Here is an 18,420-nt window from a genome sequence, read left to right on the forward strand (position 1 = left end):
AAATCGATTATATTATTTCTTATATGTACAGTGATTCGTAGTTTGTCGAAAATGTTTAATAAAATACGTTACTTTTTCTTCTTTTACATTCACGTTGACGTATAAAACTGAGAAGATTATTCGACACATCACGCCACTAAAAGCCTCGTGTTCTTATCCGGCAGGTTGAAAGTATTGTTTTCGAGAGAATAGGCACAAAAGGCATATCGAATCACGGAGTCGTGAACCCTCCTGCGTTCAGGTTCGGTGCGTGCAGGAAATCCACCACATACACGTGCTGCGCAAGAGTGTCGCGCACGCCTGCACGCGGCACACGTAGCATTCGCTCGTGCAATGCCGAGTAAAAGGTGTACGTGACTACGTAATGTACGTAATGAATATTTAGTTTTACGTGATAATGATATTTCTTAATGATATTGACCACTTTTACATATACTGATTATTAAAAATTACGAAACGGTATTAAATTAAGAATGAAATATTTCGCTTGAAAAGATTGCCTGAGTGATACATGCGCAGATCTTTGTAATGATTTGATATGGTGAATTGGTACATCAGTTTTAAAAAGAAAATAAAAAAAATTTAAGTAATATGACATGTATGAGAATATTTGTAACACTCTTATACTTGGCGCAAAAATTAGTAATTGGAATTCTATTTTAAGATTATCACTTTAAATCATTTGCATAACAATCGCAGCATTAATATAAATAAAAAAAAAAACTAGATTTTTTTCTCTTTTTACATATTAAGACATTACAATAAAGAAAATTGAAGTATTAAAGAAAACGTGAAAATAATATTCTTGTGTTTTTAATAATCTATACACAATAAACTAAATTATTTAAAATTTGCATTTATTTACCTGTAATATGTATACCGTAAATAATAAAAATCACGAGGGAAAACAACACAGCCACATATTCTTTCGCTATTTGCTGTTTACTCGACCATGCACGCGTGCTTGCTACTTTCAAACTACTATTTACTGGAATGACTCATCCACGCGTATTTCCCTGCGCAAAGCGAACCTATGCCAGGTTTTCCGCTCGCGCTTCTGAGGGTCTTTAAACTCCCCTGCCACGTGCAAACTATCGAGTGTCTTCGTAAAAGACCGTGAGAAATACATTATCGTAACGGAACATCCGTCACATTTGGATGTGAACAGACAGACTATTTTTACGTACGGATATTACGCTATCAATTCCGTTCGAGATGTGGCTACGATAACAAGACCTCGGAAAATTATAATGTACCGTTAATTAAGCAATGAATCAGCATTATAAATAAATTTTCATAAATATGTATTATATATGATGATACACTATATATAATAATTGTATATGTGTTGTGTGTATTTAAAAATAAATCTATTAAACGTTTGTAGCACGTATTATGCTATCTTGAATCATAATAGTGTTCTGTATATGACGACATTATGCCAGGAAACCATAATATAATGTGAATATCAGTACTTTGCATTACTTATCTTTGAAATACACGTAATATATCCTGTTGAATAAAATTTCATCATGCAACAATGTGACCGCTGTTTTTTCAATCTAATCTTTTTAAGCAATAAGAGATAATTAACTTAATTGTTATATATATATTTTTTATCTGATATTATCATCTCATATTATCAATTGCCTAAAATCATATCATCGATAGTTTCATTATTTAAAAGAGAAAGAAAAGATTACGTAAAAGACCTTTACACTTACTTTACAGGATAAATTTTATTACGGCGATTCCTCAAAATCTCGCGACGGATTTTCAGAAACCAAGCACCACTGCACTTGGGACTACAGTATTCTTTTACAGCACTATCCTTTCGTACACTTTCAGTAATATCATGACAGTTCACGAATTCCCAGTTTGCATCGTTCAATACAACAGGCATTTCTTCAGTTGCTATCAGAACGTACGAGTTTTGTGAACTCCTGGTTGAAGAATTCGACGTCCCTTCAACGTGCTGCTTCTGTCGCAGACAAACATTGTCCACGACATCCGATTCAAGTTGCTTATCGGTCAAAATTGATAAATTTCTGTTCGGTAAATATTCTTCTTCACAGATATCGGACGAGTTTCTTATCTCTTCAATATTTATTTTGTTATCTTTCGTGCAACTTTTCGAAAGACGCCTTGTGCAATAAAATTTTAACTTTAAATTGCTCAACATGGCTAAACCATTTAAAGTCTACTTGTGAGTTACTTTGAATAAATTCTTGCGAATTTTCAATTTGTGAATTTTTTTTGAAGCACGAACTTTTATAAGTTACACATATATACACATTCATGCACTGTTTTGACGTGCAATAGATTTTATCTTAGTTATTACATTATTTTATAATTATTTGCAACTGCGCGACATGATTGCGATTTATTAATTAGAAAGTCCTGCACTAACGTCGTTCATTTAATACGCGACCCCTACGAAGGAAAAAGTGGCACTGACAACAGTCTCCATGCTACCAAGTACCCACTCTCACTAACTGGGGATCCCAACTGATTGTGCACGCGTATGCGAAGAGAAGGGGTGTGTGCGTTTACTCACGCTTTCTTTCTTCATTACTTCATGTAAGACAACAACAAATATTTCTTGCAAAAATTTTTGTTATTGTTACATTTTTTTTGCATAATATTTTCACGCAATTCACCAATCTTGCAAAATTATTTTTTACATTAAATATATTTTTAAATAAAAATAATTAATTAAAAAATATTGTGGTAATAACATATTTATTATATATTATTAAAATATATAAATAATTCTTTACAATTCTCTCTTTTTCAATGTAAAAAATATTGAGAAATTTGTAGAAAATGTTATTTCAGAACATATACCAACATATATATCTTATAATTTTTCTTTTTATATAATTTTATGTGATTAATTAATTAAACAAAAAATATTTATCCGCTTTACTCAGAGAAAAAATTAAATTATTTAAATATAATTATAATGTTGCACACACACACACACAATTACATTATACTTAAAAATTAATATTAATGTGGTATTATTTTATTAAAAAATATGTGCATATTTTTATAAGTATTGTTTCTAAATTAAGTTATATATATGTGCAAGATTTACGCATTAAAAATAAATACTAAAAGAAATAAATAAATGTAAATCCCCGCTCTAAAGATAAGAGTTTGAAAGATAAAAAGGCTGATATTGTACAGCTTCCGGTTTAATGTTATTTATATCGCATACGTTGATTATTCATATGACTGAGTTATATAATTGGTTATTCATTATATGACAAAAGCAGCATAAAAATAAATAGATATGACGAAACATGACATAATTTGAATACTTTCTCGTTTACTTTAATATTTTATTTTAATATTTATTTTTTAATTTTATATTTAATTCTCAGCTTTTTATGTTATACATATAAACACGCACACACACGCACACATTACTTTTTAAATGTAAAAAAATATCATATAAAAAATTATACTTGCACACATGTTGCATACCAATAAAATACAACACTTATAACGTTATTGATTTCTCCGTAATGTCAAATTCCATAACTATGAGATATTTCTCATGTGCGGTTTGTATATAAATTATTTAATTTTATAAATATTATTATCGCAATAATAAAATTGTTCATTAATTTTGGGTAATTAAATAGAATATTCTTAGTATTGCAAATTGCTATTTGTTAAAGATAAATATTTTTTTATCAAAGTATCAAAGTTGTCAAAGCGAATTGTTGCGCATAATATACAGACAAATATTGTTGCAAATTTATATTATTTAATAAAGAGAACAATAATAATAATGTTCTTTGAGCAAAGACATTAAAGTAGTTATTATAATAGACATTTAGAAAGATTTCAAGGGAAGTGAATATTAATTATGTTCGTGGAACCACAAGATAAGTACAGTTTCGCATATCGTTGTTACGGAGAAATTTAATTAACCTTACTTGACTCCACAAAAGTCGACCTACACATGTGACACACAGTAGTATAGGTATCTAAATATTCAGTACTAGTTTATGCATTCTATTTTTTCTAGCGGACAGCAAATAAAAGGAATTTAATTCGGTCATTAACATGAAGATTTAATTTACTCTATTTCAATAATCATGAATCCATTTATATATTTTCTCAATTATTTGAGATTGGTGTAATAAAGAAACTTCAAGATGGCACTTACTCGATGGTAGACAGAGCCAGCAATGCTCGCATCGATTTCTCCGGCGCATTTTGACGTCTTCTAACATAATTTTGTTCCTCGCTATTTTCGGTACGTCTCCACAAAGTCCAGAAAGGCATTTGACGGATATAATCAATCTGACGACGAAAGAGTTAAGCGTTTTCGAGCTGCAACCTTTCACAGCATTCCGCACTGTCAATAGGAAAACACGAATGAGATGTGCGAAAATGTCAGAAAATCGATCTTACGCGTCACGCAAACGTATGGCTACTGACATAAAGCCTTGCGTTTGCAGAAAAATAACATCCGCATCTGTGCCGGATTAGAACTGTAATTACTCGCGCAGTGTGCGTCAGAATATAGAAGTTAATTGTTGATCTCGTAACAAAAACCGTAATAGTTATTCGTTATGGACAATTAAGTAGTATGAATACTTTTCGATAAAATCTAGTATTGCAAATAAAAATATATTATATAATATTTTATATACTTTTAAGATTTTGCAATATCTTATTGTGTACGTGCAAAATTATTAATAAATAAAAAACTATATTATTTTAACATAATAAATAATTTTACTTGATTGTATATATACGCACGTTTAGTATACGGCAATACGATAATTAATTAAGTAACGTATTTAATTTCGCAAGAGAAAGTTTTCGTTTATAACCTGCTGCATTGCTACACTTCCGCCTTTTTTACCTCCTGATATCAAGTTGTATACTTTTTACATTTTCTTTTTTCCTGTTTTAGCTAGTAAAATTTTTATTACAATCCTTTTAGTTGATGAAAGTTTAAAACTTTGCTTAATTCTCATCTAAATTACGCTACAGCTATTCATTACTAAATTTAGCAACTTATGAAAACAGCTGAAACAAAATATAATTAGTAATATCAATAATAATTGTGATGGAAATTGAAATTAAATATTAGACGCGCATGTGTTAATTATACTTAACTCGTTATTAATATGTTCTTTCGTATGATACCTATAAACCACATAGTTATCTTTGGAGTTGTAAATATTAAATTATCGAAAATGTCATAGTTCTTTAATTTGTAAGTAAAGGTAATTTTCTAATATTAAAAAAATTTATGAGAAGATTTATTTAGATAGTACAGAATGCTTAGTTTCAATAAAAAAAACTACGTTTTAATTAAATTATTTCAATTTAAATCACATTTTTAACTTATATATAAACTTTTCATATTTTATGTTTGTAAAAAAAGTAATGATAAATGAGAATTATAATAAAACCACACATTTTTAACGATATATAAATTCGTATTTTATGTTCGTAAAAAAAGTAATAATAAATAAAAATTATAATTATTCAAATAATTCTTATATGCTTGATTATTTGCCTATTCCGTTTCTAAATATTTTCAAATGAACAATTTCTTCATCATTCTTTTACGCAGTTCTTTGTAGAACAGCGCAAAATTTTCACCCGTGTAATGAAACGTTAACTACTACATCATTAAAAACGAGCATACGCTTACCGCCTTTCTTACCCGATGACGCTATCATCTGTCCGAAATTATCTCCTTCCCGCTTAAGGAGCTCGACTCATCCCACGCGCTCCGGTTACATCCGGTATATCCTTGCCGCTCGCGTTTTCACCCTCGTTTTCAGTGGATTCCGGGCAGAAAGCTCGGTCGGCCGGATTCACGGGGGTGGATTGAGACATGCCGGGGTGTGGCCGGGCCCAGGGATTAACCCCCGCTGACAGCCAATCATATCCGAGACAGCCCCACCAGGCGGATGACTACGAAACCCGGCTGAAACTGTCGTACTCCCTCGCCGTCCCTCGCAACAACCCCCACCGCTAATTGCCTTGGCTTTAATATCGCATGTGGAATGAAAGCCAGAGGAGGAAGATGAGGAGGAGGAAGAGGAGGAGGAGGAGGAAGAGGAAGAGGAAGAGGAGGAAGAGGAGGAGAAGGTGGCAAGGGTAACCAAGGCGGTGAAGAGGGACCAGGGAGGATGGAAGCGTCGGCTGTAAGGCAACAGAATGCTGTAGAGTCCAGGAAGGGAGGAGAGACTGCTTTGTATGTGTCGATCGCAATACCTACGTTCCTGGGCTGTTCAGAGTGGAAGGAGGAAGGGGGATGCGTATGGCATTATGCGTTCGTGAATTTTATACATGTGTTCACGCGTATACGGCACAGCAATCGCATACGGCTAAGCTGTAGATCATTCCCGATACGGATTCAATTTGGAAACAATAGATAGCGCGGCGATACTATTTACTATCGAAATTGATATTTAGTTAGTTAATGATCCTCTCCATGCCGCGATCAGCATCAGGTATCGTGAATTGGATTAGTTTCCGCGGTTGATAGATTTACCGAGCCGATCAATGATTGATGCGAACAATGTGAGGACTTCATGGACACGAGAGTCAATTCCAGCTATCATGATTGGGACAATGACATTTTGAGATGTACAGTTTGATTTTCGAAATCGCTAACGGAATGTAAAGTCCATTGGATTTGCACATTGTTTGTACAGTATCAACTACATTTAATTGGATTCTTTAATTCTAATCTTATAATCTTTTAATTGTAATATTCCTGAAATTAATCAATTTATCTAAGCACATAATATAAGTAAATTTATGCATAAGTCTTTTTTTATTTCTTAAAAAATAAAATTTGTTTAATAGCTCAAAATATGCGTTATAAAAATGTCTTTTAAGAAAAAAGCTTTTAAAAAGTTTTTTAATAAAGAATTAAAAAAATAAGGAATTAAAAAAATTCTGGTTGGTTTGATTTGTTTCATCAAGCGTTTAATCTGTCTGCATATCGAACCGAATTCGCTGAAGTGAATAGAAGTCTTGCCTGATCGTCTTTGTCTTATATATTGGCTCGTAAGGGTGGCTCTTATAAAGCGGAGCAATTATCCGGGTAAAATACTCCACGAAATTTCCGTGATAAATTTCAGGCCGTAATAAGGGTGAGTCGCAAGTCATTTGGGCGGCGATCAAGAGGGTGGGTATCGAGCTTCAATAGAAATTCTTTTGGACCCCCACTACGGTACGGGCCACCATTTAATTTATTCATTTGTCGCCAATTTCATTCGACCCTGCTTCTGTCTCCCCTCGAGAGCCTTACCTAAAAACTGATAATTACTACACTAGGGTACGATGTGAAAATAAGACAGCGAGGAAATTAACCTGACGATGCACACGTTCTTTCTTCCCTGTAAATTTAACGTATATCCGATTCTGTCTTCCAAATCAAATTACTATACGAATGAATAAAATATGACTAAATTTTAACTGAACAGTAGATTTCTTAAATACATATAATGATGTACTTGTTTCTTTATATGCGCATAAGTTTAACGTAAAGGCTTTTGCACAATAAAAAATATAAGGAACAAGGAACAGATATCAGCGATTAGGACTAAAGAATCAAGAATAAAGTTGGATGCACGATGAAAAATACAGACAACAGAAAGAAGGAATAATACAGGCAATAGATTTTTAACCTATCGGAAGTCGTGTATTAATGCTACACCAGCTTTATTCCTGATTTCTTATTTCTAATCGCTGATATCTGTTCCTTGATTCTTATATTTTTTATTGTGCGGGGGCCTTAAGATATAATTATTTACATTTTAAGATAATTAAAAAATTTCTTAATATTACAATTCTTTTAAATGAGCGCAAAATATACACAAATATATACTAATATATATTGATATTAAAACAATCTAAAACAGAATTTTCAGTTTTTCTACTTGATAAATAAAGATTTGGAACTAAAGGGATTAAATTATCTGCTAACTCTTTATAGCAAAGCAATTTACAGTAAAGTTTGTGTAATAAGAAATATATGATGCAATTACGAACTGGTTTGTAAAATAGTTAGAGAATAGCTTAAAAGTTGTATGTAAATTTGGAATTTATGGCTCAATCTTAACTTCATAATGGCTTTTCGAGCGCAAAACTTTTATTAGAGGTGTTATTCATGCGTATGCCTACTTCATGAAAGATGGAACATTTGAATTTATTATAATATACATAACGCGCGTGTGCATTGTGCATTTATTAATTGCAAGTAGAACTATACTAAATTTGTTATATATGTAAAAATAATTTTCTTATATAACAAAACTGTATAGAAACACATTACACAATTATAAAATATAAAAGAATTTATTCTCTTATGCTACGCGTACATTAATTATTTTAGCGAATTCTAACAGAAAATATAATTAATATAAAAGTCTTTTAAATTCCGCGATTAAATCAATTCTTCTCTTTGACTTCAAATAAAGCGCCATGTATTATTAAATTGTCATGTTGTCATATTGACAAAAAGATAAGGCTGCGTGCATGAAGTCGACATGATGTAAAACCTCGACATAATTAAGCTCTTGCCCTCGAGTGTAACCTCCTTAGAGGTTTTCCAAGGTACTGAAATTCCCGCGTACCCGTCAACGTCTAATGAGGGGATTGTGGATGAAGTTTCAGATTGGCATGAAGCAATTAAGGAAGACTTATTTACCTCAACATCTTTAGAATATATTAATAACTATGATCGTCGTCTTAATTTAGTTATATAAAAGCTGCAGACAAACATACATTATATTTGACAATAGTGTCTTCTCTTTATTGACGTTTAAAGATTTTATTTTTTATTTTGGATTAATATTTAAAAATTCAATTCTTTCATTGTGAACGTGGAAGTAAACAATTTCCATAATAATATGATCTTAATACACAATTTTTATACAAATTTATTTGTAATATGTAAATAATAAATTGCGAAAATAGCGGTTTATTTTCACTATACATAGTATGTCACGTGTAAAAATTCTATCGGTTAGTATATATCTCACGTGCAAAAATTCTGTCGACAAATATGTCAACAATATTCTAAATATCTTCTTTTCATAACCGTTTTCTACAACTAATTTATGTTCATTATAATATTACCGTCTTCATGTAATTAGCTCAAGAATTCCCCGAGTCAGCGCGAAATTTCGTAAGATAAATTGCGCGAAATTCCTCCCAATAATCCATAGCGAGTGAACTCTTCGATGTTGAAGACTATCTCAATCCAAGACGAGATAAGAAAGATCATCCGAACAAAATTAAACTACCTCATCATCATTAGGACCTAATTACCGGAAGGTCTTGAACGCGGATGACATCGCTGACGAGCGGTTGAAGCGAGGCGCTAACTACGTTTACGCACGCGCTCATCTTCGTCTTCACGGATACGCTTCCTGGGAACGCTTGGTGGTATCAGCATCTTCAAGTGAGCTAGTCGGTCTAGGCGAAAGCTTATTAATGGGTGCCTGCTACGAGGGACGGGGGAGCAGCTTTCGCAGGACGGCGACGAGGAAGAACGGGTTGCGACTCGACGGAGGTGGATGCTGGCTGGATAGCTCGAGATAGAGGGTAGAAAAAAGTAACAGACTCCCCGCAAATAACCCCCACGGTGCTCGCGGTAGGCGTGTCCCGGGCACGGGGTGATGGCAGAATCCGGCCAACCAGGATCCGGCGACGACGCGCGCCCCGGCCTTCTCTCGTCGAATGAAAAAATATTGACCGTACGAGGGGGTATCCTGCGGTCCATTTGGGGGTTGCGGAGGTGAAACATAACGGTCGACTGATTGTTAGGGGTGGCGGGCGGGCAAGGAGGGTTACGAGGCGGCGGGTGAATACCCTCCTCGTCACGTACGGGATCATTAGCTGGATATCCTTGGTCCCGTTGGCCAACCCTATCCGATAGCGGTGATCCTCGTGCTTGACATCATTATCCTTGGATGCTGCGGAGCGCCAACGCGGTCCGATCATACTTCGTCGCAAGCGTCTTCGTAGTTCGGTCTCTTCCGATACCGCTACGTTTCCTTCTCATACCTTCGCCTCTTCTTCGCCTTCAGTTTCGTTTCGTTCGTATTTATCCATCCACCGTTTGGTAATCCAAGCAACATACACTTATTCAATAAGTCTGTGAAAATTGTGATAGTGCGCGAATTTGTTGTTTACGATGGGATAATAATTCATCGATAATAAACATGATTATGATGGTGATCTAATGACTTTCGACATTAAATTGTGGATGGTAAATTAATGTGACTAAAGAATAGCATAATCCGTTTGGTGAAAAATACACGATGAATTAGTTTTTTATAATAACTTTGACAGTGATGAACAGATTTGATGACTACGGTGAAGAAGAAAAACTGATTGGATATATTTAGCTGACCGCCGTTTTTGAGGAAAAAATTTGTGATAAGTGTTTATGTAAATAACATAACGTTTTAAAAGAACTCGAATTTATTCGCTGTGATTCTTTATCGCATTTAAGATAATTAGAAAGTTTTTTTTAAAGCTAAATTAATATCTGTGTTAAATAACGAAAAAGATTAATAAACAGTTAATACTAACTGTTTTCTGACGACTATATGGTTCAACAGTGTTATTCATAGTGTCAAGAAAATATTGAGGAAAAATAACAGTTTCAAAAGAACATTTCAAAATGGAGACGAGCGATCCGTCGGGCAGACTAACGGCGGAAGACTTATCGGATTGCATAAGTGACAGCAGCCATTCGGAATCTCAATTAAGAGCATTTCAGAGTTATGAGCGTATCAAGGAACTTAATCTATCCATTGATAAAACTAAAGAGGACGCATCGACGGAGCCAAAGGATTTTCATCTTAGTCTCGAAGATAGCGATAGAACCCTTCGATTCAATGAGTTTCCATGCGAAAACCCGACCAGAAATCTGACTATGACGTTGAATAAGACCAAGGATTTCGCTTACTCTCCCAATAATTTGACTGAGATTAATTATTCGTTAGACAGATCGAACGAGAATGAAGAGTCAGCTGACGCCGTGACACTTTGCAGATCAAAAAATTCCAGCGCCAAGAACGTGCTGTTTAATTTGCGCGAGACCAAGCAAAGGAGTCCCCATGCGTCGTTATCCTCCTTAGACAGGTACAGCAAGGATCTCAATTTCGTGGTGGAAAAGGAAATGAAGGACTTCGGCCTGCTCAAGAACTATAATCTTGATCGCATGAAAGAGTTTAATTTTTCTCTCGATAGAATGAGGGACACCCACATTAGCAGTTTGGCCCTCGAAAGACTGCGCGGTGGTGCCGGTGTACTGGAAAATTCGAGCATGTTGGATCACAAGGAATTCAGAAACTTGCAAGTACAGCCGAGGAACCCCGATCTCGAAGCCATAGCTTTGGAGCGCATGAGACGCTCGCATCTGCTTGGCACGGAACTATCCGCGCAAAACTTGTCGACGCAAGTACCGCATCCGCACTCGATCACGCACATGCAGCATTCTCAACAACAACAGCAGCAACAAGCGAAGTCTTTCACCATCGACGCGATTCTGGGCCTAAGAAACAATCAGCGAGAAAAGCGAAGTCAACAGCAACAATACAGAAAACACCAGGGTATTTATATAATATCTTATTTACTATTAGTAACATGTCAATTTATCTGTTGCAAGAAAAGAATGTTTTAAATACAAAAATAATACTTTGAACGAGTTTAAATTTATCTAGCTTGCACAAACAAAATAAACGCTATTAGTAAATTTTATTTTTACATAATAATCAATGAAATTATTTATTTATCGAAATTAGAATCACAATTGAAAGATACAGATTATAATTTAAATTCAAAAGCAAAATAATTTGGAACGGGAGTATTTTAAAGAAACTGAAACTTGTGAAGGAGCAATAATATTTTGTTGTTTCTTCACAATTTCCAAAAACAAGAAAAGCATTAAAAATACTATTACATGCAACATGTTATTAAATGGAGGATGACATTAAAAAGAAACAACCGAAATGCTATTATAAATCGTGTACTGTATGATAATCGATAGCCTATAACTAACTTCAGATAAATTTTAGTTTTCACCAGAATGAAAATGTCAAATATCTAAATTTTCTACTTCGAAAAGAAAGCAATGGTATTCCAAATTTTTTAATTCTAAATATAGGTATATATGTTTTTTATTATAAAATTTTTTAGAATGTCTGTACAGACTATTTTCATAAATTTCTCAACAAATAAAAATGTTTGTGTAAAATTTAACCTTATCACGAAAAATTTACTACACATATTGCATTTTTATGTAGTTTTTAAAGCTTTTAACTAGATTTATTCAACTTTTGCCGCAGCAGGTGCAATTAAATATTCCTTATTGCCCTCCTACACGTTTGCTTGCCGTTTTCTCAGGTCAGGAAAGTTCGACAAAAAACGGCAGTTCAAGTTCCAATTCTGGTGGGGGCGGCAAAGTGAAGAGGGTACGAACAATTTTCACGGCGGAGCAATTGGAACGTCTGGAAGGTGAATTTGCGCGTCAGCAATACATGGTGGGCCCCGAAAGATTGTACCTGGCTCACGCACTCCGATTGACCGAGGCTCAAGTTAAGGTGTGGTTCCAGAATCGCCGCATCAAGTGGCGAAAATTGCATCACGAGCAACAGAGCCAGAGAGTGCATGAGTTCCAGCGCACGTTGAATTCTTCGTTGGAGCACGAAGACAGCAACGAAACCGACAAATGGTGAAACAGAAAATCACGATCTACGCGTTTCTAGATCGTGACTGTCACCTCGTTCCTTCTTCCTTAACTACGCCGCTCTATCCTTTTCATTTCGTTCTCCTAGGAAGCCGAGAAGTTATTCTATGCGGATGTAGTTGCAGACGAAATATTGAACGTACAATTATCAATCTCCTGAAGAAATATCATTTTTTATAACTTCTCGTAAAGTATCCACGTCGCGTCTTACTTTCTTCACTCACATCTCTGTGCTCGTCGTCTTGCCAGCTCGTTAATATCGTGTCACGAAATTCGAGCGTTCTTTGAAGAAATTATATTTGAATTGCAAATCGTGACGAAGAAAACTGCGTATTGCAAAAAGACATTAATATCATTGATTGTGCCAAAGTGAGTTTTTTATTTCTTAAAACATTTCTTTCATATCTTAGTTTAAAAGTGCGAAAATAAACCGTGAAGATACGTACGATAAGACATCTTATCGTGTTTCTAAAAATTGTAAACATACTTCTGATCAGCAAATTGCTATGATAAGAAGTGCAAATCATACTTAACTCAAATTTAAACAGCATGACAGAAAAATAAAATAATAATAAATGCCAAAAGTAAACAGTGTAAACAGAAACGTAATAAATGATGGAAAACAAAATTTAAGAAATGTGGAATGCAAAGTATGAGAATTAAAATATTATAAATAAAAATATTTGTTTTTGACGATGTTTAAATATTTATACAAGTTCCCTGACAAAAATGGAGCAAATTGGAAGACATAAGACAAAGTACACTTCACCACATACATCTACGTGGTCTGCTAATCAAACTACCGACGCTAGAGTTCCGCCTGATGCATATTGGAAATATACACAAAGAAACAATCAAGATACCACTGATAAGAGTACCAGGTAATTTTTAATAATTGGTAAAATTGTTGAAATTTAAAGAAATTTTTCATATGAATACCTTGGCATTCTTAAAGTCTTCAATTTTTTGTAACACATTTTTGTAATGAATGCAACTCATATAGCACTCAAAGATTCAATATTCAAATTCATGTAAAACCTTAATTTTAAAAAATATAATTTTATTAGAAGTATAACGGTAGAGAATAAATTTAATGCTTCTCATAAACGGAAAGTCTTATGAAAGTGAATCAAAAGCAGTTTCATGTTTTTAGACGTCATCAAAGTCCTATGCCAGAACCGCCGATGAGCTATTATTCTTCCGCAAATTCTTACAAGACTTTTAAACATAACGCTTATCCATGTTCGACGCATCCGAAACATTCCTCTGCTCTTCATACGGAAGTACCACAGCGATACCAGCAGATTACTACGAAATCTAGTAGAAATAACGATCGTACTAATAACGTTGTCGTAAATAAAGATCGATACAAGACTCAGCAAGAAGATGAGAACAATACAGACTATATCGATGAAGAACTAGGAAATTTTACAGAAGATAATTTAGACGAAGACGCTGAAGAGGAAGGTATAAACGAAGGTGTGAATGCTATTCAATTCATTATTATTTATGCAAAACTGTAACACATTTAAAAAATATATTAACAAAAAATTAATAAATCCATATGTAGTTTAAAAAAAGTATATTTCAAAGAATATAAAAAAGCTAATCTAAATAATTTTAATTATTATTACATTTATAATAGAAATAGCAGAGAAAATAGAAGAGATTAATGATATATCGAGACAAAAGTTTTCCTAATACAATTTTCCAATACAACTGTATTTATTTATAAAATAATTACAGGTGTTCAAAATGATCCAAAGCTTGTAATTATTGCGACTGCATTTAATTTCTTAAAACAAAATGTTTATATAGCGGAGAACGATCGGTCCCTTCGAAGCGACAAAAGGATCGGCGAGTCTGTCAATAAGGAATACGATGAACAGGAAGCGGACGATGAGATAGATGAAGAATCGGATGCACCTGCCGAAACACAAGCAATACAACGCAATGCAGTTAAGAAAGATGCATTGTTACGAGCACAACGAATGCGAATGATTAACCAGCAACAAGATCCACATAGAATTCGTTACTCTCAACAATCACCAAAGTTGTATCAAACTTATCATTTACCAACAAGGTTTGTAATATAAATCTTTAAAATAAACATAAAAAATTGTTTTATACAATTTTTGATTTAACGACCAATGTATAATTATCTGATTAGAAAAAAAAATGCAATTATTATTATCTATTTGCTGAAACCAAAAACTTATACAGATATACAAATGTGTTTTACTACGCTTGTTTCATCTAATTTGGTTAATCCCAATTATTTCTCAATTTCTGTTAGTTTAATCGTGCTATGGCGTGGACAGTCCATTCAAAGCTAATGAAGAATTAAATGGATTGTACATGACAAAGTAGCATAAATCAGAAATTAGAGGCATAAACGCACATTAAACAGGATACGTTGTAATTAAATAGCTTAATGATAAATTATCTGTATTTTGCTTTGGCTCGGTGTTCTCTTTAATCATATGTATTCTATCATCGGTACGTCAAATATCTGCGAGGTGCCTGTATGATTAGGTACTACCACAACACACCTGATCACAATATCCATGAAACGTTGTCGGAGGAGGATCTGTACACGGCTCAAGCGTTGAAAAATCATTCTCGAAGAACATCGATGGGCTATCATCAAAATTGGATTCCGCAGAGAAGTTCAACAGATCGATATGACACAACGACCTCGCTAACTCAGCCAAGTCGCCGAACACGGACGAGGCCAGAAATAAAGTCTTTTACGGAAGCAGAATTTGCCGATAGGAGAAAGTGTAGCCGTTGCGGTAATATCTCGACCAGGAAACCATCAACTTCGCGAAGGAACCATTGTAGATTCCAGGATAATTTAAATTTTTCGACTAAGACGCGTTTCGGTAAGCAAGTAATAAAGCCTAGCATTTGGAAAAGTACATTAATATTAACAACAATTATGATTACACAGCACTATAGTTATCTTCTTTAATTAATTATTATAATTAATTTTCAAATTTATTTAGTTGATTTTATCACCATGCTTTTGCATTAATAAATGTCAACCAAAGTTTACAAATGTTTTTTAATTTTGTTATTTGTTTCAGGAGATGATGCGGAAATCTTCGACCAATCCTGGTGCGGGCATTGTAAACCGAAACATCATTTTGAAGGAAATATGGGGTCTTGTGAAATTCCATCACCGGCTTTGTATTCGATGAAATCACAACGTTCCAGGGACACTAATATACCAATGCACGAAACGTTAGAGGGCAAACATCCGATGGACGAGATATCGCACGAGTTTGCACGGATGTCATCTAGATACACAAAAGATACGCCAAACATTTTACGCGACAGAATCAGACATTCCGTTCCGCAGGCAGCACAAGGCGCAACTAGAATATCCGCTCGTTATAATCCTTAAATATTCTTTTTAAATTTTGTCACTTTTATAAGTCAATGAGAAAGATTAAGAAAATTAATGTTTTACGGATGGAATATATATAAATTTTCTTCCTGGCTGAATTGTCTTCCAAAAATATGACATTTTCAGAAAAAGATCAAACTTATTTTGTATTTACTAAAATAACATTTTTCAAAACTAAACTTTCGAAATAATTTTAAAAAGTAACTCGCTACGTGTTTATAACATTGTTCGACTGTTAACTATTAAAAACAGTTAACTATCTCATTATGTTTCATAAGAAAAAAGATATTTACAAACATGGAACTGCTACTTCGAGCTATCTTTCACTGAATCATAGTGTTACAGTCTTCGACGAGAAACTTTAAAAAATATAAAATTATCGAGAGTTAAGAAAAATATAATAAAAAAATGAGAAATGACATTGCACTTTGTAACAATCACAGATGCTACAACAATACTTCTATCCACAGTCAGTTCCCTTCATACCGTTTGTCCAACATATATTTTTGTAACTGTCTTTCGAATCGTGTAGATGTTCTGTGTAGTGTAATAAAAAAGTTATGCCACAAAGGCATGGAAAATTAGTTTCACAATATGTACATACAAACTGAATAAAGCCAATAGAGCTGACGAAGCAATTTAACATTTTTTTCTCTCATTGTAATTTTAAAGAGATAACTGTCATTTTATGTCTTTTGGCACTGGCGCACAAAATCTACTGTAAATACGTGATATTATTATATAATTAATTATACGATAGACGTACGCGTACATGTTAAACGGAGAATAAACTCTCAATCTGTACATTAAACATAAATAGTATGTTTAATTAATCCCAAATTAATATCCATACCTGAGTTTATGTTATTATTTATAATTATTTAATATATTTATAACTGATATTAGATTTTTCTTATGTACATTATATATTTAAAAGTAAAATAAATTATAACACCACGTAAATATTATCTATTCAACAGAAATTTAATATTGCCAAAAAATTTAAATTAGACGAATGTGAATTTACTATAAAATATTTTGTAATTATGAAACGTGAATAATATTTCAAATTTCGGATAATGTGAGCGGAAAGAATTACTATATCTTATATGAGTTTTCGAATAATTTTCGCTCCGCTCGTGTTGGAAAAGAAGAAGTAGCTTTTCATGCAACTAGCAGAGCGCAAAAGAGTAGCTTTGACTGAAGCTTTTATTTAAATATTAATAACGCTCTGTCGCATTCATGCTGGAAGATTATGCTTTATTCAATTATAAACTTAATATTTTTATTACACACGTCAGCACGCCAAAAGTAGATGTTGCTTATTGTACAAGCGCAGTGACGGGAATTTAAATTTTCACAAAACATAATTAAATATTTTATGCAATAAACAGATGGTACATCTGCAAAAGAATGCAAATAAATCTGGAATTTGTATAACATATTTCATGGTATATATTATATGAACAAAATATTACTAAATATGTGCAGAAGCATATAGTATGGTTACATCTCATTATTTTTTAATAATAAGGAAGAATTTACAAAGGCAATACATGTTAAAAATAAAAACTTGATAGAGTTATTGACGGATATAAATTTCTTAATCTTTAATAATCTTGAAATTTTAGTAGTCACAGAAAGTACAATATTGCATTATTATAAAATCTGTGAAAGACTATTAATACACATATAAATTGCATCACACGTACTATTATCCAATATAAAAATTTGACATGGGTGATTGTTAGTAACTAATATTCGCTCGTTACGCGGAAGCCTCATTGTCACCGTGATAAATTAGCATAGGACCCGTGTCAAAGCATCACAAAAAGCCCTTGATGCACAATCATGTAGACTTCGCCATTACGGAGATATGGAGAAAGATATCAATCAATCCGTAATGCACCATTTTATCACAAATTCCATTTATTCGAAATCAATTGATATGACTGTTATTACTATTACTGGTTCCTCTCCATAATTAACATCATTATGTATACTTTAAAAGTCATTATCGGTAAATCATAAATCCTCATGTATATGCGTGTTCGAAATATAAATTAATAAAATAATTTTATTTAAATTATTAAATTGATTTTTTAATTTTTAAATTAAAGAAGAAAGTTAGGTAAAAAGTCATTATATGACAAGCTAGACTAGTTTCTTCAATGCAATTAAAGAAAATAACGCGACAGTTTTATTTAATATATTTTTGTCTACCAATCCAATAATAATAATAAGATATATT

General features: G+C 33.2%; 2 protein-coding genes across 2 annotated transcripts; both read left to right on the plus strand.

The window, feature by feature from the left end:
- The first annotated feature begins 9,899 nt into the window (after positions 1-9,899).
- Positions 9,900-12,752, plus strand: LOC112456904. Its single transcript, XM_025019702.1, has 2 exons — positions 9,900-11,621; positions 12,415-12,752. Exons 1-2 carry the CDS (start codon positions 10,688-10,690, stop codon positions 12,744-12,746), a joined length of 1,266 nt encoding a protein of 421 aa, XP_024875470.1. The 5' UTR covers positions 9,900-10,687; the 3' UTR covers positions 12,747-12,752.
- Positions 12,753-13,449: 697 nt separating this feature from the next.
- LOC112456903 lies at positions 13,450-16,932 on the plus strand. The gene is made up of 5 exons (XM_025019701.1): positions 13,450-13,638; positions 13,911-14,236; positions 14,576-14,840; positions 15,293-15,642; positions 15,847-16,932. Exons 1-5 carry the CDS (start codon positions 13,487-13,489, stop codon positions 16,164-16,166), a joined length of 1,413 nt encoding a protein of 470 aa, XP_024875469.1. The 5' UTR covers positions 13,450-13,486; the 3' UTR covers positions 16,167-16,932.
- The last annotated feature ends 1,488 nt before the right edge of the window (positions 16,933-18,420 follow it).

The sequence above is a fragment of the Temnothorax curvispinosus genome, unplaced genomic scaffold, assembly GCF_003070985.1.
Source record: "Temnothorax curvispinosus isolate PA1 unplaced genomic scaffold, ASM307098v1 QBEX01007285.1, whole genome shotgun sequence".
NCBI lineage: Eukaryota > Metazoa > Arthropoda > Insecta > Hymenoptera > Formicidae > Temnothorax > Temnothorax curvispinosus.